This window comes from Phoenix dactylifera, unplaced genomic scaffold (assembly GCF_009389715.1).
Source record: "Phoenix dactylifera cultivar Barhee BC4 unplaced genomic scaffold, palm_55x_up_171113_PBpolish2nd_filt_p 000007F, whole genome shotgun sequence".
Lineage (NCBI taxonomy): Eukaryota > Viridiplantae > Streptophyta > Magnoliopsida > Arecales > Arecaceae > Phoenix > Phoenix dactylifera.
This window is the reverse complement of record NW_024067666.1, coordinates 920,457-944,795: the sequence shown is the minus strand read 5'-3', so window position 1 is coordinate 944,795 and position 24,339 is coordinate 920,457. Positions and strand designations below refer to the sequence as shown.

The following is a 24,339-nucleotide window of genomic DNA, read 5'->3' as shown; positions in this document are numbered from 1 at the left end:
TGCATTGTGACCAACCTGTTATGGATTTGATGGATGGCTATATTACCATCAAAAGTAAATGAAGAAAACAAACTTGATATCTATTTTAATGCTAATAAGAAATGATTGGATAAAGGAAAGCAGTTTTTACTTACAGATCTCTCTGATTATGGAAGATAAACTCTAATCAGAAAAACTTTGGAATCGGTAGAAGCTTTATTGAATGAAAAGCTAGACAGAAATAGCTTTATGCTGTGCAATGTAATATCTACATAGTAAATTACACTATATGTGAAAAAGAAATCATTTGATATATATTTTTATTTCCAAACCTATAGATTTATCGTGGAATGATTATGGTGGTTTATTTGTACTCTCTCTCTCTCTCTCTCTCTCTCTCTCTCTATATATATATATATATATATATATATATATATGTCTTTTTCTTCACATTAAGGTCCAAAATACCAGCTGTGATAACAATTTTGGATCCCTTACATTACATTATATTTATAATAACATGAAAAAATATAACGATTATTAGAGCAGATTATTTTGCATTAAACTTGCTATCAACATAAGAACAAACAATGTACAATAACCTAAAAATTATAGCATTATCTTTTCTTTTATTTTTTTATTAGGTAACATGATTTATTCTTTTGATCATACAATTATTTTAAAAAGAACTTTGAGAAAACTAATATTTTGTTTTTAAAAGTACAATAAACAGTCCATTATAATCTGAAAATAATGAAAAATAATCGCCGTTGTGTTTTTCTTTCTTATTTATCTACGTTAACTAGGTAGGAAAAAATTAGAACGGCTGTTATAACGGTTATAACGCCGTTATTTAAAACCATGGTCTCCGGCGTTGCCCGGGGGCCGCCTACGAGGGCCAGAGCGCGGGGGAAGGAAACGGAAAACATAAAAAAAGAGAAGGAAAAAAAAAAGGAAGGAGAAAGTAGGGCACGGGCGTAATTCCTATTTCTGGCCACGGCAGATTCCGGGGCTCGCCGGCGTCACTCCGACCGTGGACGTCTCCACCTCCCGGCCAAGGTACGGCGGCCATCCCTTTCTCCTTCTCTCTCTTTCCGAGAAGAGGTCTTCAGATTGGAGGGTTTTGAGGCATGGATGGGGTCGGTTCAAGTTTTTTGAGATATATAAGGGTCGTGGATCTGGGGATTGCTGTGTGTCTCTCCATGGGCTTGTGGGAGAGGAGGAAGTGAATGAGGTGTTGGCCTACAGTCACTCCGTAGATCCATGCTTAAAGCTTGTCTCAAATCTTTTTATTATATATTTTGTTCTTTTCTCTTTGCTTCTTTGCCTTTGGATTTGAACAGAGGAAGGGATCGAAGAGTTTTCCCTTTTTCTTTTTTGGCGGCGCTCCTTGCCTTTTCCCCGTTACCCTCAGTCATCTTCCACTTGCTCACCATGTGTTCATCTCCTTCTCCGTCCCTTTAGAAGTGGAGGAAGAAAGCATTTTTATTAGATAAAAGGTGGAGGATCTCGGACGGGTGGCGGCGACGGAGTCGAAGAACAACTAGGCTTTGCCAACACGCTTCTCCGATCCCTCCTCAATGGGCCTCCTCAGCATTATAAGGAAGATCAAGAGGAAAGAGAAGGAAATGCGAATCCTCATGGTGTATGCTTCCATTTTCTCCTTTTTTCCCCCTCTTGACCCTCTCTGATGTGAGGCTTTGCCTTGTTTTCTCTGATTCTTTTTCTTTTTCTTTTTCTGGAAATGGCAGTGGGCTTGACAACTCGGGAAAGACAACAATCGTGCTGAAGATCAACGGTGAGGACACCAGCGTCATCAGCCCTACCCTGGGCTTCAACATCAAGACGATCAAGTACCAAAAGTTAGGCTTCTTTCCCTCTCTTTTGTTTTGATTTGAAAAGAAGAAAAAGGAAAACAGCCAAATGTTTGTCTAAATCTTCGTTCCTAATCACAGGTATTCTCTTAACATATGGGATGTTGGCGGGCAGAAGACTATCAGGTCCTATTGGAGGAACTACTTTGAGCAGACTGACGGTCTGGTGTGGGTTGTCGACAGCTCTGATGTTCGGAGGCTGGACGATTGCCGGATGGAGCTGGAGAATCTCTTGAAAGAAGAGGTTTGAGATCGCCTATCGTATTTCTTTTTGATTCTCCATCCTTTTAATCGAGTGCAGGAATGTGCAGAATAGCATGTGTCAAATAGCTTTGGCATTCAATTCATGCAATTGTGAGCCTCTATTATTTGTAATGGATAGACTTGAAGCATTAACTGGATAATAACTAGTGAGGAATTTAGATTGCTGCTTTCTATTTTTATTCCCTTTGTTTCTTCATGTGGGTGTTAATCCGGAGCATGTTGAAGGTTTTGCCTTTGCATCCATCAGCAAGGAATGAAAAAAAGGATGTGAGCTTCAAGCCAGGATGACTTGTGCAAAGGGGAGCTTGCATGGGTGTTGCAATATCTCAAAGAGGGGGAGCAAATTCTATGATGAAGATCCATCTGGTAAGAGTCTTGTGAACGAAACTGTCCATCTAAAGTCCTACAAGTGATGAACTTTTTCATCAAGAGACTGCATTTGAAGATGGATCATGCCTAGACAATCTGGTTAAGAAGACTAAAAGCTTTGAAGATGCAGTTTTGAAATAATTTCTAAATCATGAAGGCATGGATCTCTATTGAACAAGGGATATAATTGATGGAAGCACTTTGAAGATCCAAATTGCTGGTTTGAAGTTTAATCAATGTATGCCATTGATCAAGTGATTAAAAATTTCATGGTCATTGGTCAAAAGGCATCAGGGCAACCAACTGATATTGTGATAGCAAGAAAGTGTCAAGTTGGCCTCATCATCAATTTTTGAAGATCAAACAGTTAAGCATGAGGATAAAATGCCAAAAGAATCTCAAGGACGAGAGCCTTGCAGCCGAAGCGAATGAGAAGGTGGATAAAAATTAGTTGACCCTAAGTTTTTACTTTGTATTTCTGGAACTTTTATTTTGCTAATACTTAGAGTGAGCTTTAGAGTGCTATTTCAAAATGAAATTGTGTGAAAAAGTTCCTACTTTGGGTATATGTTGAGTTGGATAAGAGATAAAGTCATTGGGACTTAATTTTCAGTTATTTTAAGTGTCTTTCAAGTTAGGCTTATGTGATACTCAAAATTTTCTCATTTTATGAAAGATTTTTAGATTGGTTACTTGGTTTTTAAGAGTCCTAGTTTACATGCAATTCAAGTCATATAAAATTTACAAAAAGGCCTTATGGTTAGCCATTAGCATCATTTTATCTGATTTGCTTTGAAAGAGAGAAGGACTTCTTTTTAGGCCAGGTTCGACCCTTCTTAACTCTCTCTTGTTTTCTCTCTTCTTAATCTCTATTCTTCTCTATTATCTCCAAAATTTCTACTTATCTTATTCTTATTTGTAATCTTGAAAGATATACTTTTTTTCTCTTATTTTCTGTAATCTGGATTTCTGCTACAAGATTTTTATGGACAATCAGTAATCGACATATTACCATTAGAAACTTGGTCTTAGGACTCGTGTCTCCTGTAAAAACCTAAAACATATTGTTTTTGGACTTATTGAATTTTACAACAGCCCCCAAAAAAAATCTTTTCTGCCTTGTTTTCTGTAACAGGACAGCAGGGAAATTTCTGGACCTAAATCCTAATTTTCAAACCCTTCAGGTCTTCCCATGCATTTTAGGACATTCCCAATTGGTCCGACATCACTTATGTTCTTACATGTGGATCCATCTATTATAACTGACCCGGACCTACCTTGACAATCTGATTTCTACTATACTCATTTATATATATCTAGAAGTTCTATATCAACTTTTATACTCATTTGATGGCCACGTGAAATGGCCCTCGGTGTCTACATTAACTACTCCACTTTAGTTCCATTTACACAGGCTTTCCTACTTCTTTTATATATGTATTAAATTCTGGATGAAATAGGCCATCAGTTTTAATAATCTTTCACTTAAATTGCATTCTGTGTCCAACTAATGGGCCAATGTAATAAATTCTTTGTCGGTATAACATTTTCTAAGCCTCAATGAACAGTCATAATCAGGAGGATATGGCTATAGCATATGATATTAGATGGATAACCAGTTGCAAAACTAGTCACACACACAGAGAGAGAGAGAGAGAGAGAGAGAGAGAGAGAGAGAGAGAGAGAGAGAGAGAGAGAGAGTATAATATGACTAGTCACAGAGAGAGAGAGAGAGAGAGAGAGTATAATATGACTAGTCACAGAGAGAGAGAGAGAGAGAGAGAGAGAGTATAATATGACTACTTCATGTTGGATAATATTGGATCTGGATCTTGATAGGTAGAACAAATCTAGATCCAATAAACAAGATGAATACCTTTGAAGGTCTTCAGTTTTTTGCTGGTCATAGTCTTCAAAAGAGTAAATCTAGATATCCTTTAACTTAGAGGACAAGAAAGAAAGAATTAAAGAGATAACAAAGTTCTGAGAAAGGAGGAAAGATGGAGGAAAGAAGTGAGGGAGCTATGTGTTTAGTTAGCTGACTTGGCTGAACATCCTTCTCCTTATTATAGAGTTATGGTTTCCACTACGGGGATTTTATAGTGACAGAATAACCCCACTTATATAGCCAGTTCAAAATGACATCCATGTAGTCAATGAACCTTAACTACAATTCTAGAATATGTAGATCCACTTCATATGATTCAGGTACAAATACTGGACAAAGAGTACTGATAAAGTGAAAGACCAACACATAAAGTTGTATGCGTTGCTCTAATCAGGTCAGCTGTTATATTTTATTGCTTGAAGCTATGTATCGAAATGCCAATACTAAATTTTTCACTTTGTAAATTAGGCAAGATTTGATTTTCTGTTTTACATATCTTAGAGTAATTACTAGTTTCGTTATTCTTCTTTACTAAGGTTTTTCAGAAGGTTATTTATGCTTTTGACAGAGATTATCAGGGGCATCTTTGTTGGTCTTTGCAAATAAACAGGATATACAAGGTGCTCTCAAACCATCAGAAATAGCAAAGGTAAGATCTTGATTTAATTCAATTCTTTGTATTGCATTTTCTGTTTTTTTTCTTGGCTAAAACTTAGAGAATAAGTACTATCAAAAGGACTCTTTTCATGATATATTTTAGCAACACTTAAGGTACCGCCATGCTAGTCGCAACATATCATATCGCCTTGAGACTAGTACATAGCATCCCTGGGGACAATTCCATAAGCAAATCAACCTCTTATCAAATAGTACTGCTTGGTACACCATATTTTTCTTCTCGTTTGAAACTGTAGGTGCTTGACCTGTACAATCGTACAGGTCCCTATATCTATTTCCAATCGTTGTATCTTAAACTATCGACCTCATTTAGTTAACAGTGATCTGATAATAGAATCTTAGAGATACATACAGATGTTGAAAATGCATTTAGACAGTGATTGTTAGTGTGAATCCAGGTAAATCTGATACAACTTATCTTTGTCTGAAAAGATTGTGGACTGTGGTATTCTGTTGTTTCCTAACATGCTGTGTTGCATGCATTTTCCTGTCATTTTGTTGTACTCATGCAAGATACAGTGATATTCGCATCAGTTTGTTGTGCTCATGCCAAATAAGCATGAGCACTTCCATTTTTCACTGAACTTCAGGATCCTTCATGACCTACAATTTTGAGAAATAACCACCAAAAACTCTAAATTCAAGGAATACTAGTTAAAGACTCAAAAAAAGAAGATATTATAGGTTCAAATTCTATATTTTAAAGTTGCAGAGGATTCTTTATAGCTGTGTGTTTCATAAAGATTTTTCTGTTTCTGTATGACATTTAATTCATAATTCTGTGGTCATATCTTTCTATTTTTCTGGTTAATATTTTGTATTTTGTAATAACATGGTCCACTTGACGTTCCTCACCTGGGGTTGCTTAATCTCAGATAAAGATGCCGTTGTGGCCTAAAGCGATCTGGTTGTGGAGTGTTTATAACTTTTCAGTAATAATAGTGAATGGCATTGACGTTGAAAATGGATGGAAGGAGTGGGATTTGGAGGAAAAATGGGGAGCTCTAAGAAATCAGATCTCCCTTTGTAGCCAAATCTAGTACTAGTTCTTGTCTTTGCTTAGGCAACCACAATATGTGCCCATCACATATTCAACATCAATTTACTACCGATTAATTTATTAGCATTATGGTGTCTATTATAATGTTGAGCCCTTGGAAAAGAGGAAAACGAGAACAGGCAGAAATTATCAGAAGCTTTTAAAATTGATTCTTTCGTGAGTGGGATACAAAAACTATTATGGGTCCACCCAAGATTAAGAGTCTTTCCTCCTTGTGAGTTGGATAGCTCTCGCTATGGAAATGCTTATGCCTATTTGTTTGATTTATACTTGATGGTATCCTCTTTAAATATATGGTTGGTCATATAACTTAAAACAAGAGCAATTGTATGCAGTCTTTCTTGAGTTAAAAGAAAGAGAAAGGCATACAGTGGTTTATCCAATGTCCTATATTGGTGTCAATAGGTCAATAGTTCCAAGCATGGTATGCTATACTAGACTATACCGGTGCGTATGGGCGTGCCTTACCATACTAGTACTTCCGAACTTTTTTTTCTTGTGGGGGTGGGGTGGGGTGGGGCGGCAATCTTGTACTAGGTATATACTGATACTGTACTAAGATGGTACCGGTACGGGGTCTGGTACTGAGATTGCGAATCTTGGTTCTAAGTATAAGGGCACGTAACTCATGGTCCTATATAGAAAGCTGCTGTTAGATTTTATTTCCTTATATATTCAGGTTGTAGCCCCTTGACAACCTGATGGTGTTGTCATTGGGATGGGCTTAAGTCAGGGTGAAATTACAGTTGCAGCTTTAACAGTACCTGCTGATGTTGTGTATTCACATGAAGCAGAAATTGTTGCCCTCTTTGAGCTTTGAAGGTTATCAAGATTGGTTAGATGTGTTTTGATTGCATAATAATGGGATTCCTTTGCAGGAAATGCACTTCATAATTAGGGGCTCTCATTTCCAGGGCTCTGATCTTTGGGATTCTCATATTTCTTGTCCATCTAGCTTATCTTCTTGGAGTAGTATTATTACAAATTCCACATAGATATCTGGTATCGAGTTCCTTCGAGTGGTTTGGTTGAGCCCCATAAGATTAGGGATTAGCCTGAAACTAGGGAACTTGGTAATCTCTGCTGGCCAGCAGGAAGAAAGGTTCACTGACTGTGCATATCATATATGGTAGCTTTGAGATGCATGCTTATCACTTTAAATGCAGGGGTTGGATGATTCGGTTGTCCTCCACAACCTAAAGCTTATTTTTGTAGCATATGTGACCAGTTAAACTTTTTTCCCCTGGCGGCAAGTGGATCTGATCTGCCTCTGATATCAGGATAAGTCAGAATTGTTGATATTATAACTGTTATTTGTACTTTTAGCTACTTGAATAAACATGAGAGTTTTATTTCTGTAACAATTTACCTCTTGTTGATGGTGTCATCATTAGTTATCCATCACTTGAAACATTTAAGATGTTCAATATAGCTTTATCCATTACGTAGTTTATTGTATCATTTTATACCTGGGTATATAAGTAACAAAGAGTAACTCTTAGTAGCCGGAAATTTTACCCTAGAGTAACATAGTCGCTTTCGAAACTCCTTAGAAACTTGAACTAGCGCTAGATTCCTAAGTGTTTCGTTACTTATAGTGTTTCTAACATTCCATTTCCCTGCTCTTGTACCCACACCTACTCCCGCACCCTTGTTCCTGATTCTGCAACTAAGGAGTAACTATTTAGGCTCTCGGGTACCAGTAGCTCGGGGAATGTGTGGGGCAACCAGGAGCGATGTCTGCTATTGCATCTTTCATGAGATAAATGTAGAACACGTTGACCAAATAATCATATTTGAAGTATGGTCAGTGGAAACTGCATTGGGTGCTCAAAGATGAGAAAGAAAGAGCCCTTTACCTGACAAGCATGATCTTGACTATTTGATTTCAGCTTTATTAGTCCCACTGCTGCTAAAATAATTTTCCCCCAAATGTTTTCCATGTAGACCCATGGTTTATGTGGCAGAATGCCTGAAATTTTCATTGCACATGCTCATAGCATATGTCATCAGGTTAGTAGCTAACAATTTGAAAAAGATGCTCCAACTGTAATATGAATCATGAAATCTTCAAGAAAATATTTTGAAATGTTATTTAGGTGATAAGCACTGTCAGTACTTCAGCATGGTTGTTAAGTTACCCCTTGTGATTCATGGGATAACCCAGTGTCATGTGCTTGAAATAACATGGTGCTTTTCTGTTTGCTACTGTCACATAACATTAATTCTCCTTTTCACTTTGTTTTAAGTTCTTATCATTTGCTGTTATGTTATGGATTTCAATTTGGCAAAGATATGATATACTAAATAATGACTGTTGTCTTGGCTGATCTAAAATGAGATTTCCATAAATAGTTTTGATAGAATAAGTTTTGGTTCAATTGAATTATTACAATTATAAATTCTTTGTTTATCACATAATTTTAGGCCAGCATTTGTCCAATTTAGGCAGGAACTTGACCTGTGTCCTTTTATCGAGCCTTCAGACTCCATCTGTATAATGGTAGCAAGACAGAACAATGCTCTTATCTTGTTGAAGTGATTTTTCTTATTCATGCAGGTGCTAAATTTGGATGCTTTGGACAAAACTAGGCATTGGGAAATTGTGGGCTGTAGTGCCTGCACTGGGGAAGGATTGCTTCAGGGGTTTGATTGGCTGGTTCAGGACATCGCTTCTCGAATTTATGTGCTGGACTGAAAATGAGTGAGCAGTTCAACTAAAAATTTTTAGTTGTGGAGATGTTCATTCTGATTCCTACAGAACACTCAGGCACAGGCTTTCATTTCCATGCTGGAGCTTCCTCCCCCACTTATTTGTGGTAACAGATAGGATCTTCTATTTAGTATGTTGTTGAGGGAATGGATGGGTGAGGCTTCAAGATGCTGTTTCATTTGCAATTCAGTTTCATGTATTGAGTTTGAGGCAAAATTCGACGTGTGGTACTGTTCAAAATCTAGCTTAATATGATATCCAGACTTATTTGATAGCTGATGGGTCGATCCTGGATTCTTTGTTCGGTACTTGCCGGTTTTGGCACATCACTGAAAAGTTAAAGATGGATTCAATATTTCTATCAAAGTGGTTGATGGTGTATGGTTGTAATGAGAGTAGGAAAAATATACTAACAGTTCGAATTTGAAGAAAGAGGTCGAAATTACTTTTTCTGTCTGGTCCTGTATGAGAATCATAATTGAAACTATTTGTATTAAAGAAAACATTGACATTAGCTTCTCCTTTCCATCTTCAGTTTTTGGATGTTAATTATATTGAATTAGAACACACTTCAAAAATTATGATGAAGATTATCGCTTAACATAGGTTTTATGTGCATAAATTTCAAGAGGATAATGTAGCAATATTTGTAAATATGACCAGTAGAACAAACATTAGTAGCTCGTATGACATGATGCAGTGTCGTGTCTTATTTTACTATTTCTTTAATCACAATTTACTGTCAGCATGCCATTGGCACAGCCAGCAACAGTCTCCTCTCCTTGACTGCTTGATCCTTCTTAGCCACTGTCAGACCAGCAATCAGCTTGTTCATGAAACAATTGGATAACTAGCAGGTCTGGATGTGATTCTAGAGCACTTTGTTGCTGCGGATGGGTGCCAGATCTTTGATATTTCTATCTCAAGGACAGGCTGAGAGTGGCTTGGGTGGGTGGATGTCAGATCTTTGATGTTTCTATCCCAAGGACACGATGAGAGTTGCTTGGAAGGGTATCCAGTATGTATGGCTCATTATGCAAGCGAGCCATATCATCAAATAGCAGGGAGAGCTGCAATTCCTTTCATGCTACTTGTGTAAAAGAAGGCAAACTGAGATACGGATTGGATGACATCACATTTGGCTGGTTATATGGAGACAAACAGAACTAGATGGCATCATACGTGGCTGAATTGTTGGATGGATGTATATATTGGATTACAGATATATTTCATCTGCCCTAGCAACAAAATAAAAAACAAAAAAAAAGGAAAAAAAAACTCTTTGAACTGCGTTGGAGCACAAAGGAGAAACATCCGAAGGCAGGTACCCAAGTGACGGACCCCATGTCTCATTTTGTTCAAAGAAATCAGCCATTCATCCATCTTGATGCCACGCCACTGGATAAAGATTAGGAAATTTGGCAGGCATCCAAGCACAAACATTTTAGCGTTTTCTGAATGTCCGCGCTCCAACTCTCCGCCAAAGGTGTTGTTAAAGAGAGGTTGGATACTTGGATGCGGCGCCCAAAATCCATGAAAAAGTCGTTGTAGAATATCAAGTGAAGCCCATCAGAGTGGAAACTAAATTTAAGCCCAAAATCCATAAGTAAGTTGCGATTGGCACTGCGTTGTCGACCCAAACTTTTAGTGCGACCGAGAGACTTGGTCACTTGCCAGCAAATGTTAATCGATAAATTTAAATATTACGTAGCTTTAAAACCATCCCAGTTTTACTGGTGTCACAATTCCAGAAAAATCAAAACATACTTCTGAACTCTTTTAAAATCATAATCCAACAAAACCAAAGTCTTCAAGAAAAAGTAAATCAAATTGAAGGAAGAATTGTGGGAATTATGTTGTAAAATGAATGTGATCGTAATGCATTTTCCATAAGGTTGTTGATTGCCATGGTAGGTGATCGTAATGCATCATGCTGCCCCCGAAAGAGATCATCTATACTTTCCAACTTGCCAAACAAAAGTCAAACTTGCAGTTGAGGGCTACCAGTTCCCTCTAGTTGTGCAAGCTGAATTTCTTTTAGTTGCATTAGGTTCTATATAAACCAAAGTTTTCTTAGAAAAATTGACATCAAGTCCCAATGGCAGGTTGAAAGAATTTGTAAGTTGATATTAACTTAAATGAATAATACCTTCAGCATATTGGAACCTTCTGACTCCCAGAGATCAACTCTTTGGAGCCTGCCAAGTTAAGGGTTCTACTCAAATTGTCATATACCAATTAGGTTGCCTTGACTGAGCCAATTTTTATGAGCTATCCTATTGCTCTTAGCCGAAGCGGAAATAGAAGAGATCCAGCCAATCAATCTAGGCTCGAAGCCTACATTTTGTAGGGAGATGAGGAGCAAGTCCAAAAGAATTTTGTCAAAGTCATCCTCAAAGTCAATTTTAGTACGAAGGCCTTCTTTTCTCTTTTGCCCATGAAGGTAAACTCATGGGAAGAGATACGGCATGCAAGGTCATTGTCGCATGGTGGGGGATTCCGCTACTGTAGTTGGATGGATAGGTGAGGAATCCCTACCTCACTACCAAGGTTCATCCTCTTCTATTGAATATTAGGAGGATGGCTAATGACTTTGGCCCCGTTTGGCAAAGTTTTTGGTAAGCCAAAAAGTATTTTCTTATCCTCCAAAAGTACTTTTGGATAGAATAAAGGTGTTTGATAAAAAAATCAGAAAGTTGTTTTAGTTTTGTCAAAAAGTTAAAATAGCTTTTTGAAAGAAACTTCAAAATTTTTTCTTTTAGGACCAACATGGAGCTTTTTTGGAAAAAACACTTTTAGCATGTGTTGGAAAGCTATTTTGATTTATAAAAGTTTTTCTTTTGGGACCAAACTATCCATAATAAAATATTATAATTATAAGAAATGTTCCTTTATATTAGAAAAATTTGCAGAAGTCCCTACAAAGAAAACAAGAAACCTAAAAATAAGTTCCTAAAAATATTATATTAATAAATTATTAATATATATGATAATAATTATAATATTTTATAGCTTTATTATTATATTATACTATAAATATAATATTATATTACATTATATCATAATACATTGATATGTTATGTTATATAATATCAAATTATGTTATATTATTATATCATAGTATACAATATTATATTACTATATTATAATAATATTATATTACATTATAGTAATATTATATTATATTATATATTTATGTGTTAATATATATTTTATTTTATTATGTTCTGTTGTATAATATTATGCAATATCTTTTATGATTATTTTGTTATACCAAAAGTACTTTCTCAGTTTGTTTACCAAACACATAATAAAATTCCACAGCACTTTAGAAATATAGTTTTCAAACAGTAAATAGCTTTTTATAAAAACTCTACTTCAAAAAGCTCTATTTCTAAAAGCTCTACTTCTGAAAGCTCTACTGCCGATAACTCTATCAAACGGAGCTTTCATCCAAGAAACTTACATGTGTACCGGAAGATGAACAGTGCGGCAGATTAAGTGGTAGCCTTTGTAGCTAATCACCTTGGGGATATAGTTTGGGAGAATATCTCCACATTTCCAATTCAGTTTCGAAATATTTTATTTTCTTTATTGGATCGATGTATTCATACCAGATATGTACGGTTTATCTTCTCTACTAAAAACGAAAATCCTCATACATTTTCATGTTTTTTTAATTATATTTTGTCTTAATAATACGCAAATTGGCTACATTTGGTGAATTATATGCGAAGTTTTCAACAAGGGTGGCTTGTAATTGGCTCAAAATAAGATAAATTGAGGCATAATAGGGCCCTCCATGGCTGAGTACTTGCATCCTTCCCACAGCATTCATACATAAATGCTGACAAAAGCAATCTTTCTTACGGCTATGATGGATTGGAAGTCACGAACTAGTCTTTAAGCATATTTTGCAGCTTTTCTGTTAGTGGACATGATTGCCAAAACAAAGGCCCTGTTTCAGCACCAAAAACCAATTTTGATGGCGTCTTTATAACAGGAAAGAGTTAAGCTGCAATTTGTCTTCTGGCAAGGGTTCATTATGGTAAGACTGTAAGAGTTATTAATGTTGAAAAAGGTTAACTCTTTCTTCCGGTCCATGTCTGGAATTAATGGCGGCTTTGGAAGGCTTAAATCTGGCAATCATTTCTTTTGTCCTGTTTGGCTGGAAGGGGATTTAAAGGTACTGGTGGACTGGATCATGAATAGCAACCTTCTTTTTCCTTGTTTTTCTATGTTGTTTGATAGAATTCTCCAAGCAAAGAGGAGGAAAAGTGAGCATGGGGAGGAATGAGGGGAGTCTTTCATCACTAACTTTAACCCAACTTTTTCACTTGTTCATATTCTAACTGAAATGGACATTCATGCTGACCCAAATTCTTGAGATTGTGCATTCTCTTCTCTACACAATCTTCCAAGCAAGTGTTGCATATTATTTGCCTAAATTTCCCTCCAAAGTTTTCATGGGAAGATTCAAGAATTTTCAAAGTCTTCGGAGGCTTTATGAGAGAATACTGTGTCCCTCTTTGCCTTTCACACAAGTTTAGTCCCATATTGTATGGAGACTTTTCCTTAAAGCAATCTATACGGGAAAGAGAGAGGAACTTAAGTTCAATGGGCGCTTGGGAGAGAGAAATCTTTTCATACTCGTCTTTTGACCACTGGCTTACAACTACCCTATCATAAAAGTAGCCTTAATACTATTGACGTGATTGTTACATGTCCCGTGGACTTCCCTATAGGGGGTCAACAATGTACGGATAAAGTTCACACTAGAGGTGTAATTAAACCAACCTTAATATTCAAGCTCAAATTCGACTCGAACAAAAAAAAAAAAAAAAAAAAAAAAAGAGCAATACTTGGGATTGAGTCGACTCGAATATCAACCAAGTCATATAACTCAAACTCGAGCCTTGATCATAATTAAACAATATGGTTAAAACAAAATATAACATAATATTATATTTTAAAATATTAAATTACTAATATATATTATAAATAAAATATAATATTATTATAAATATATACTTAATTAAGTTTGTAAGTTTTCAAGCCAAGTATTTTGCTACTCGAACTCGACTCAAACTTGATAATAGTTGAGTCGAATTTGGACTTGATTCGAGCTCAAGCAAGTTGCCTCATTTGCACTCCTAGTTCTCACTTATTTTCTATAGTACAATGAAGCTGATATATACTATAATTGATACTCATACACGACGCAGTTCACGATGATACACTCTGCAATATATGCTATTACAAACTAATGTATGTACACATCACCGTTCACACTGCTATACACCGTAACATACTCACGATCAATTTTTTTCTTTACATACTTGTAATAGCTATATGGTTGTTGGTCTCCTTTTAGTAACAATAAGTACATCATGCCCCTTCTCCGTCGTTTTTTCAAAAAAAAGAAAAAAAGAAAACATGTTGGATTTCTCGCAAGAGAAATTCTTTTCTAGCTTTGCTTAAGAGTTATTCTACCTTAACAATTTAGTCAAATTTGGATGCTAGGCTTGGCGAGCTTAGATAAGGCCCTATCATGGCTACTAGTGTCCCTTCCTACGTGTCCCTACTAGTGTTTTGACATGACTCACAAAGATCTATGAGTGATTAGTATTTTAATTTGGGCACATTTCTTGCAGGTGGATGCAATTAGTCATCTACTTTTCTTAATGCTTATGTGGTACCTAGCAAGATATATACGTGCATGAGTGATTCATTAAGACAAAAGCGGACAAAAATCATGCACACTTGCATGCCGTTGGTTCCGATTTGATAATTGTTTCAATTTGATTTATGATTGTCGCCCATGAATCAAGTAAATTATTTTCATCTTAGCAAAAATAGCACTCCTATCACCATCAATGAAGTAGTTTATATCCTAGGTGCCCAAGTCATTGTGCTGACCATGGTGAGCAGATTAGTCCACCACATATCTTATATACATGGCCCCATGTAGTGAGGACTGAGCAACTTCCAGGAAACATTCAGTCAGTCTACTAATTTGTAGCAGCTAAACTGTTCCCATCCACCTATGGCCAATTATTCTCTACTAAAACTCCAGTCCAAGCTTAGTCCAGTCTACTCATAGAACTAAACCAATGAAACATTGGGGAGGACACAAGCAGCAAAATGATTGGAAGTATGGAATCCATTGAACAACACCTTCAAGGTTCCTCTCAACTTCTTCCATGCTGTCGGACTGATTCATGGATTGAAATTTTTCTGCCAGGGCTTTAAGTCTGCACCTCATCCTCATCTAGTAAAAATCAACGGCCTATTCTTTCACATTAAGAAAACGACTGGCTCCTGACTTTTTGATTTCCTGGCAGCACAAGCAAACGGCTGCGCCGCCCCACTCGATGACTGTATTTGGTTACCTGGTCAATTCCAAATTATTGAAGGCTCGATGAAACTTCATGCGAACCACTCTTGGCTGATGGATAGATCCACATTTGACCATTAGTTGTGTGTAGCCACAAAACTAGGGTTCCTTGATTTGATCCTACAAGCTTTAAATTTCGTTCGGGATGAGGATGAAAGGGACGCCGGCCGCTCGATGTTCGATGATATCGGACCGACATGGTCACACTGAATTGTGTACATCATCATAACTCTCTTAGACCGACCAATTTGTAAGCAGCAAACAAAACTGACAGCAATCTTTCATCTGAGTTTCATGAACTAATTGGAGGTGAGAAGAGGATATCTTCTCCTTTGTGGATATAGAGGGCATTTACAGGTGCTCAGGTAATGGTTGGCCCGGAAAAAATCAGAGGTGCAAAGCCACACACGGATGCATGCAATCAGACTCCCACTTGCTGTGAGACTTTTTTAACCATGTTGTTGAACGTTCAAAAGACGCCAAACGGCATGGGAATGAGTGCATATTGTCCACAAGCCTGGCTAGCTGTAGGAAAAAAAACATAAAGATTTGATATCTGAGAATCTATTTTTAACTTTGGACCACGTCAAAGATATAGATTGTCTCAAAAGAATACTTTCCTGCAACTTGGGTTGTAGGGGCGTTACGACAAAATAGTGAAAAAATGGTCTTCTATCTTAATCTTATTACAATGCATGTGGTTTCCACTTTTCATTTTTTATGGACCATACACCCTGCAAGTATCTCAACAGTTTATTAGAGGTATTTGACCCGGTTCTAATTGGGTAGGTTTTAACCGACCTGCGGTGAATCCAGAGTAGGTACTCACTGTAGGTACGAGTAATAGTAAAGCCTACCTCAAATTCGATCCGGATATTTACTTCTTGAAATAAAAAATATATATATGCAGAAAAAAATAATTTTTGTAGCTTTATTCGGTCCGATCGATCTAATTTGTTCTGTTTAACTCTGCCAATCCCATCTCATCCTATTGCCATCCCTAAAGTTTATCCGGTAATCTTGTTGGGACATTAGGTTGCAGTTTTAGAGCCGCAAGTCCCAATCCCATTAAAATTTATTCGTTTCTTATATGTTAGGAGATTCAAATGAAACTCAAATTTTATTATCAATATATACTCCACTACCACCTATTATCTCATCCATTACCTAGCTTGTGAAGCATTATGAATTCACTATAGCTTATTGGTACATGTAAAATGTTGGTGTTCTGCCATGCACATTGCATAGGTTGCGGATCAAGTCCTGTGGACCCTTTGGACCGCATGGCTGCAGTCAGGCCCACCCAATTTAACTCCCTTTCGATCGCTATCCTGCCATTCCTTTCCTCACCTCGTTTATGCACCAAGAACAGCACGCCGTGCACCGAGACACCGTACCGTTGTCCCAATACACCCAAAAATAACTTCTAAACTGGCACGTGCCAAATATAATTCGCATGTAGACTCGTGTATTCCTCGCATTCCATTTTGCATTGAAAAATATAAGCCAACTGAAGATTCATGGGTACGCTCTGGAATCTATTATTATTATTATTATTTTTTGGCTATATCTATATCTGTAAGGTATAATATATCCGTCTTAACACAAAATAAATAAATAAACAAAAGTTATGTAGGTTATATTTTTTTTATTTTTTTAATAATTCAATTTTTATTTAGAAATTACATTTTAAAATTTCCAATTTAACTATTACATGGAGTAGATTTTGAAATTTAAAATATGTATAATATATTTTATATTTTTATAAAATATAAAGTATAATTTTTCATCAAAACCCACGCCTTGCGCTTAATTACCCAGCCCGCCACTCTTCCCTCGTCTTCTTGATTCTAGGGAGGGCAAAACCATAGTTACGTGGAGACAGGAAGAACCGATGAAGAAACTTCCCTCTGTCCTACCATCGAAAACAACCTCCGCAGTCTCCTTCGAATCACTCTCTCCCATAACCATTCCCCCTCCTCTACGAAAACCCTCCATTAATGCCCTCAACGTTTGCACACGGCCAATTAGAGAGACGGAGAGAAGGAGAGCTCCTCCATATTAAATAAAACAGTCCACAGCGAGGTCTCTTCTTCTACCTGTCCCTCCCGCTTTTTCCGTGGGTCAACCCCTCCCCCCCTCCCCCTTCCCCTCACATAAAGAAATAGAACGCAGTCAGTAGTTTCCCGGCTGGTCCCGACTCGCCTCCGGCGAGAAATTAAAGAAAGGACCGTTAAAGACGTGGGCAGAGTGGCAGTTGAGTCTTCCCTTTAGCCATTAATATCCCCTGTTTTAATTCAGCCCGCTAACCCTGTTCCCAAAATAAACACGAACATGACCGCTAAGGTCTTGGGAATTTAGTAGACACGCACCTTCCAATGCCGGCAGCAAGCAGAAGTGACCAACGAATGAGCTCCAAATCACCATGTACTCCAATGAGGTCTCCTTCTCTGATGGTCATTCTCTTCTCCCTTCTCTTCGTCTTGCAACGTGTCGGTTTGGCTCGGTGTCAGCCATTGAGTTCTGCTGTCGAGCTGGGCGCGCTTTATAGCTTACGCTCCTCGCTCGGCCTCCGCGCCCGGGACTGGCCGCGCCGGGCCGACCCTTGCTCCGCGTGGACCGGCGTCCGCTGCCGGTCCGGCCGGGTCTTTTCACTTAACATCTCTGGCCTCCGACGGACCCGGGTCGCCCGGCGCAACCCCCGGTTCGCTGTCGACGGCCTCCAGAATCTCACTAGCCTCGTCTCTTTTAATGCCTCCGGCTTCCGCCTCTCCGGCCCCATCCCCGACTGGTTCGGCACCCGCCTCCCGCCCTCCCTCGCCGCCCTCGACCTCCGCTCCGCCGCCGTCTTCGGCGCCATCCCCTACTCCCTTGGCGGCGCCGCCGGCCTCTCCGTGCTCTCCCTCGCCGGGAACGCCCTCACCGGCGACATCCCGCCAACCCTCGGCGGCCTTCGGCGCCTCACCCACCTCGACCTCTCCCGCAACGTCCTCACCGGCTCCGTCCCGGCGGCGCTCGCCGCCCTCGCCAACCTCTCCCACCTCGACCTCTCCTCCAACCACCTCGCCGGCGAAATCCCACCGGCTCTCGGGTCGCTTTCGAACCTCAAAACCCTGATCCTCTCCAACAATAGCCTCACCGGATCGGTTCCGCCGCAGCTCGGTAATCTCTCTTTCCTCGTCTCTCTCGATCTCAGCTTCAATTCCCTCTTGGGTTCTTTGCCGGAGAGCCTCTTCTCCGGCGCCTCTCGACTCCGGTCCGTCGTACTGAGGCGCAACAACTTCTCCGGCGCTCTTCCGGATTCACTGTGGTCTCTACTGCCAGTTTTGGAGCTTCTTGATGTCTCCTCCAATAACCTCACCGGCGAATTTCCCAACCACGTGCCTGTCAATGCCAATGCCAGAGACGGATTGTTCAATCTCTCAAACAATCTTTATTACGGATCAATCTCTTCTGGATTCGAAATTCTTTTCCAAAGATTCAAATTTGTCGACCTTTCGTATAATTATTTTGAAGGAACAGCATCGAGCACGAATGCCTCTCTTGCGATGAATTGCTTCCAAAATGCTTCAAATCAGAGGAGCACAGCTGAATGTGAGAAGTTCTACATGGAAAGAGGTATCGCTTTCGATGGCGGCACTGTGCCCCCGGCCTCATCTCCATCTGGAAATAGGAATTGGAGGTACATATTGGCAGGGGTACTTGGGGGGCTAGCATTTATCCTCATGTTGGTTTCAGTTCTTGTGTTATTCTTGGTCAGAAGAGGAGTTCATTCTGCTGAACGGAGGGGCGTCACTGCCAATGTAGCTCCATCAGGAAGGGTGGCACAGGAGCCGCCCTCTTCCGGGGCCTCAGTTGAATTGTCTTCTGTGGGGGATGCCTTCACATATGAGCAGTTGCTTCAGGCGACGTCGGAGTTTAGTCCCCTGAATCTTGTCAAGCATGGGCACTCAGGGGATCTATACTATGGTGTTTTAGAGGATGGGGCTTCTGTGGTCATCAAGAAGATCGATGCGCAGACTTTGAACAGGGAAGCATATGTTATGGAGTTGAATTTATTTGCCAGGGTTTCGCATGCAAGATTGGTCCCATTCCTTGGGCACTGTTTGGAGAAAGAGGATGAGAAGCTTCTTGTATATAAGCATATGCCAATTGGGGACCTGTCTAGTGCTTTGCATAGGAAACCTGGGAGGGAAGAAGAGGGGCTACAGCCTTTGGATTGGATAAAGAGGTTGAAGATTGCAATAGGGGTGGCCGAGGCCTTATGTTTTCTTCATCATGAGTGTACTCCACCTCTGGTTCATAGGTACAGTTTGATTTCTTTAAATGTTGCTTCCATTCCTCTTTATTTTTCTTTCCCACTACTTTATTCTTGCATGAAGAGATGTCAGACAACCCTGAGCAAAGTTGCTATGAGATGATCTTATTTTACTTAAGTCTCTCCTTTTAATTGATCATCTCATATGTTGAGTTGTACTTGCTTAAACTTCTAGATAGGCACCATTTACTTGAATACTTAGCACAAGCCCTATCCCTTCTTTATAGGGTCGTCTTTATAGGTCAAAGTAGATCCATCAAAGTAGGTCTGCCCCTTATAACGTGGTGTTAAATTTCTGGTCAAGAAAAATTTGGGCAAGCAGCCATGAAATTAGAACCCTTTTACTGGTTGATGAGAAGGGAAATACACATTATTTGCTTGTAGTTTGTGTTCATAAGACCCGGAAGCAGCCCTTCAAGAATTCCCAAGTGATGGAAATAATTTTGATGAAAGGCAGAGTTAAGAATCAAATTCATTTTTGAGGCACAAATAATAAGACAAAGTGGCATTTTAATACACAGCTTCATGTCTCCGTGAGTACTACGTTTGAAATTCTCTGTTGCCCAAGTAACTACCTTGTGCATTAGACTCTTATTATAACTTTTCAGAACCTTCAGTGATGGGATATGATAAAATTGGTTGCGGTTTGAGCAACAAGTCTGGACCTGTGGATTTGATTAAGTCTAAAAACTGGAGAGAATTCTTAAAAGCCAGTTACTTTCATAACTTGCAAAACTACAACAAATTTGCATAAATTCAAGGGAAAATGATTTAAGATGTTGAGTCTAGATCAAAAATTCGGATCCAGTTCAAACCAACCTAAGGATACATGATCCACTATCCCTATATTGAGAGAGAGTGTGCGCAAGCAGGAGAGAAGACTACAGCTCCATTTTGCTAGCAGCATATGTAGAGCAGTAGTGAATACAGATACCTTGAGATCACTAGCACTCCTATTTTCCCTCAGTTTGATGAATCAAAATCAAACAGCAAAATAGGAGCTATATTATACCATTTATTAATATTTCCAAACACAGACATGCACACGCATGTAGCCAGTGCAGGCATTTATCTTTCAGTTATGGTTGCAGAGATGTTCAAGCAAGCAGTATCCTTCTCGATGATAAATATGAAGTGCGACTTGGAAGTTTAAGTGAGGTATGCACTCAGCAAGGAGATGGCCAGCAGAAGGTGTTCACTAGCATGTTGAGATCATCACAGTAAGTTTCCATTTCAAGTTTATGGTAGGATGCGGCTAGCACTTGGCTTGTTGGCTGTTCCTTTATGTTGTTTTGGCAATTCAGGCCTTAGTTATCGTGGTCCATCTTTTAATTCAGGACCGTTTATCCCCCTTATTTTTGCTGTTATAAGTTTGCTGTTTGTTCGATGTTTTTGAGTCTTTATTTATGCTCAGACAACACTCTTAAAGTCATTGCTCCATCTCATTATTTTTCAATGTTTATTTCTTTTAATTTTTAGATTGATAGATATTTCCACATTGTTAAGTGTTCCTTTAATCACATAAAATTAATAAATATGCATATTATGAAACAATCTTGATACCCCATTTCTGGAATGTTGATGTACGTATGACTTTTGCTTGATTTCTATGTGGACAACAGATGCAAGGATATGATGTTGAATGAAGAGTCCAACAAATTATAATTCATAAATGGAACCACATCTGCCTGTCTGTCTGCACTCGTAGATCTCTAATTTGCACTAAAATTATATAACATAATTTCCAAGGCAAGCTATGCAGCTATAGCTTTTATATTAGAATGATGGAAACTGTGGAGGGCCTAAAGCAATAGATGAGTCAACAGACTAAAGAGATGAGGAAGGCTTGGTGGATATGTGGCAAAATTGTGATAGGTGGTGAAGTTTTGGATATATGCAGCATAAGTCAGAGATCGCTCTGTTTGGGGGAGGGTCTGATCTTTGATTGATCTGGAAAACAGAAGAGGGATGCTATATAATATTTTGATCAAAGTTTTAAGAAGGAATCTAATGTCACTTCCCAGAGGGTTTATGCTTGGATGGGAACCCCTAGCAATATGTAATCTGAAAAATCTGATCCCAAATAAATTGGAAAACAGAAAAATGCTAAAGATTTGGGGCAGATAAGAACTGTTAATTGTAGTTTATATGATTAAATATTTCTTTAGCGTAAGATACCCATTATACACTATTTGTGAATCCTTGCAATCAAAAACTTGCCAGCCCATGAAAATGCAGTGGTCAATCTCTAGTCCTGCTGCTTTGGATGTGTCTCTTATGTTCATATTGCAGGCATTAACCAAATTTACTTACCTTGGCCCTGCTTCTGAGGATGTGTCTCTTATGTTTATCTTGCAGACACCAACTGGATTTACTTACCTTGATAGCAAGCCAAGTGGCAGTCATGATAGAAAACTAATATGATACTATTTTCAGATCATGAACTTTTTGTTGGCTTAGTAACACTTGAATCAAATAATTCCTCTGAATACTTCAATGCTCTTTTGTTCTCCTTAGTTGCTTTTGACCCTGCAAAATTTGTGAAGGCCAAACAATTCTCCATGAAGAAAAGATTATGCTTTCCAGGATTTTGCCCCATTTCTAGAGCCTTTGACATAAAACCGAAGAGAAACACAATTCTATCTTCTGAGCACTCTAATGCTCCGCTTGCACAATTTATTCTCTAGATCCCACAGATCATGTCCACAAAAAAGATCTCGACTTTCTATTTTGATATAGAAGACATTAAATTTGGAAGTTGGAAGAATAATTAGGTTGGTTTGATACCCGAAATTTTGGTGAAAGTTTATAACACATCCTCAAATGTCGCATCAGATCCATTTCATGTTGATATTCAAGCAGACTTCTAGTTATAAAGGGAAATTGAAGGTTTTTCACCAAAAAGAAATAGGGGGAAGCTGAAGGTTTGCTCCACTTCAGGATACTTAAAATTGTGATTGCACAAAATGTGCAAACTATGACATTCATTTTTTGGATAAGCGACGTTTCAAATTTTGAGGTTTTCATGCTTAGAAGTTCAGGACTAAGCCACTAGGAGTTGAAAAACTACTGTTAGCAGAGTAGGAAAATATTTATTTAATATTTCAAAGTATATGTCCAATCTATTCTTATGTAAATGCTGATGCATGGAAATGTTGTATTGGAACTTAGTGCCTACCACCTTAGAGGTGGCTGTTATATCTGCTGGTAGCCAAATTCATTTGTTAGTTTATCGCTTAAGACTTTAAATTTTTTATTTTGAATTGATTATTAAAAAACTAAGAATGATTTCATTCATGTTCTGACAATATATTCTGTCTTTTCATAATGTGCAGGCCATCTGAACAAGGCATCTCTGGTAGGTGCTTGCTGAAAATTCAATTAATTATCCTTCTTTTATTTTTTATGCTTGTTATTCTGTCCCCATCCAGGGATAGCTGACTTTGTTGTTTGTCTTCCTGGTAAACACTCAGGCTTTCCTGGTGCAACATGTGCCTATGATGTATGCTGTTTTGGGAAGGTGCTCTTGGAGTTGGTTACTGGCAAGCTTGGCATCAGTGGTTCCGACGGTGCCGGCATGAATGACTGGCTGGATCACACACTGTCTTACATCAGTTTATATGAGAAGGAGCTGGTGACCAAGATCATGGACCCAAACCTTGTTGTGGATGAAGACCACCTGGAGGAGGTGTGGGCAATGGCCATTGTGGCAAAGTCCTGCTTGGACCCAAAACCTTCCAAGCGACCTCTTGCCAGGTACATTCTGAAAGCTCTCGAGAACCCACTAAAAGTTGTGAGGGAGGAGAGCCATTCCAATTCTTCTCGGCTTAGAACTACATCGTCTCTCGGTTCATGGCGCAGTGCCTTGTTTGTAAGCTGGCGAAACAGCTCCTCAGACCTTACTAGTCTGAAATATTCAGCCACAGCAAGGTCTCAAGGGAGTGGAGGAGACCGCTCATTTTCATGCAGGAGGACGTCAAGGGATATCTTCCCTGAACCATTAGGGTTGGCAGGTGAGTTCGATGAATAGATAGAAGGTTTTCTGATTTATCAAGTGTTGGTTAATATTTGATTGGCTGGCTGGCTGGTTGTTCGAGTGCCTGCCACCATTGGGTGTTTGTTCTATAGTCCTTGCTCCGAGCACTTCCTCGAAGTAGGCATGGAGCAATTCATTGGATTATGGGGCAATGCTTGCACTTCCAACACATTTGGTGGAGGAAGAGAGCACTCTTGTTCAGCAATTCAGAGTTTTGAGGTTGTATGATCAGCAATGGCAGCGAAGTGTAGAGATATAAGTAGTTTCATTATGCGCAGTTTGGTTTGTTTCAAGGTGAAGCACGAGCTGCAATGTTTTCTGGTGTAATTTATTCTTCATTTGTTTCATTCACGAGTGATGTCAATTTGGTGATGGAGATGTTTAATCAAAAGTTTTCCCCTATCTTCTATTTTTACAGAAGACTGATGAATGCATGAGCCTTCTCTTCTCTCTCAGTGACCATCCTCCATCCATCTCAAAATGGTGCTTCTCTGTTTCCGATTAAATTGAGATGAAAAAAGTGAACATTTATAAAAATATAAGAAAAAAAATCTATCTTTATACAAGAGAGATCGATTAGTGTAGGAGCCTTCCCTTTCAGTAACCATGCAAAATCCATCAAAAAAATGAATGTGAAGTATCACGGAAACAGAAAAAGGGCAAAAGTTGAAAAAGGTCCCACCGAGATTTGAACTCGGGTTACTGGATTCAGAGTCCAATGTCCTAACCACTAGACCATGGGACCGGTGGTGAGAAGAGGCGT

At 38.7% G+C, this 24,339-nt stretch overlaps 2 protein-coding genes and 1 non-coding gene across 3 annotated transcripts; 2 read left to right on the top strand and 1 right to left on the bottom strand.

Annotated features, from left to right (window-relative positions):
- The first annotated feature begins 856 nt into the window (after nt 1-856).
- LOC103705356 (ADP-ribosylation factor-like protein 2) lies at nt 857-9,353 on the top strand. Its single transcript, XM_008789022.4, has 6 exons — nt 857-1,038; nt 1,444-1,624; nt 1,731-1,841; nt 1,935-2,097; nt 4,943-5,023; nt 8,673-9,353. The coding sequence occupies exons 2-6, from the start codon at nt 1,560-1,562 to the stop codon at nt 8,808-8,810; spliced, it is 558 nt and encodes a 185-aa protein (XP_008787244.1). The 5' UTR covers nt 857-1,038; nt 1,444-1,559; the 3' UTR covers nt 8,811-9,353.
- A 7,689-nt stretch (nt 9,354-17,042) lies between these two features.
- LOC103705357 (probable LRR receptor-like serine/threonine-protein kinase At2g16250) lies at nt 17,043-23,996 on the top strand. The gene is made up of 4 exons (XM_008789025.4): nt 17,043-19,528; nt 20,632-20,760; nt 22,876-22,898; nt 23,014-23,996. The coding sequence occupies exons 1-4, from the start codon at nt 17,601-17,603 to the stop codon at nt 23,568-23,570; spliced, it is 2,637 nt and encodes an 878-aa protein (XP_008787247.2). The 5' UTR covers nt 17,043-17,600; the 3' UTR covers nt 23,571-23,996.
- Nucleotides 23,997-24,249: 253 nt separating this feature from the next.
- On the bottom strand, nt 24,250-24,321 carry TRNAQ-CUG. Its single transcript has one exon. It is a non-coding gene; the product is annotated as a tRNA-Gln (tRNA).
- Between the last annotated feature and the right edge of the window lie 18 nt (nt 24,322-24,339).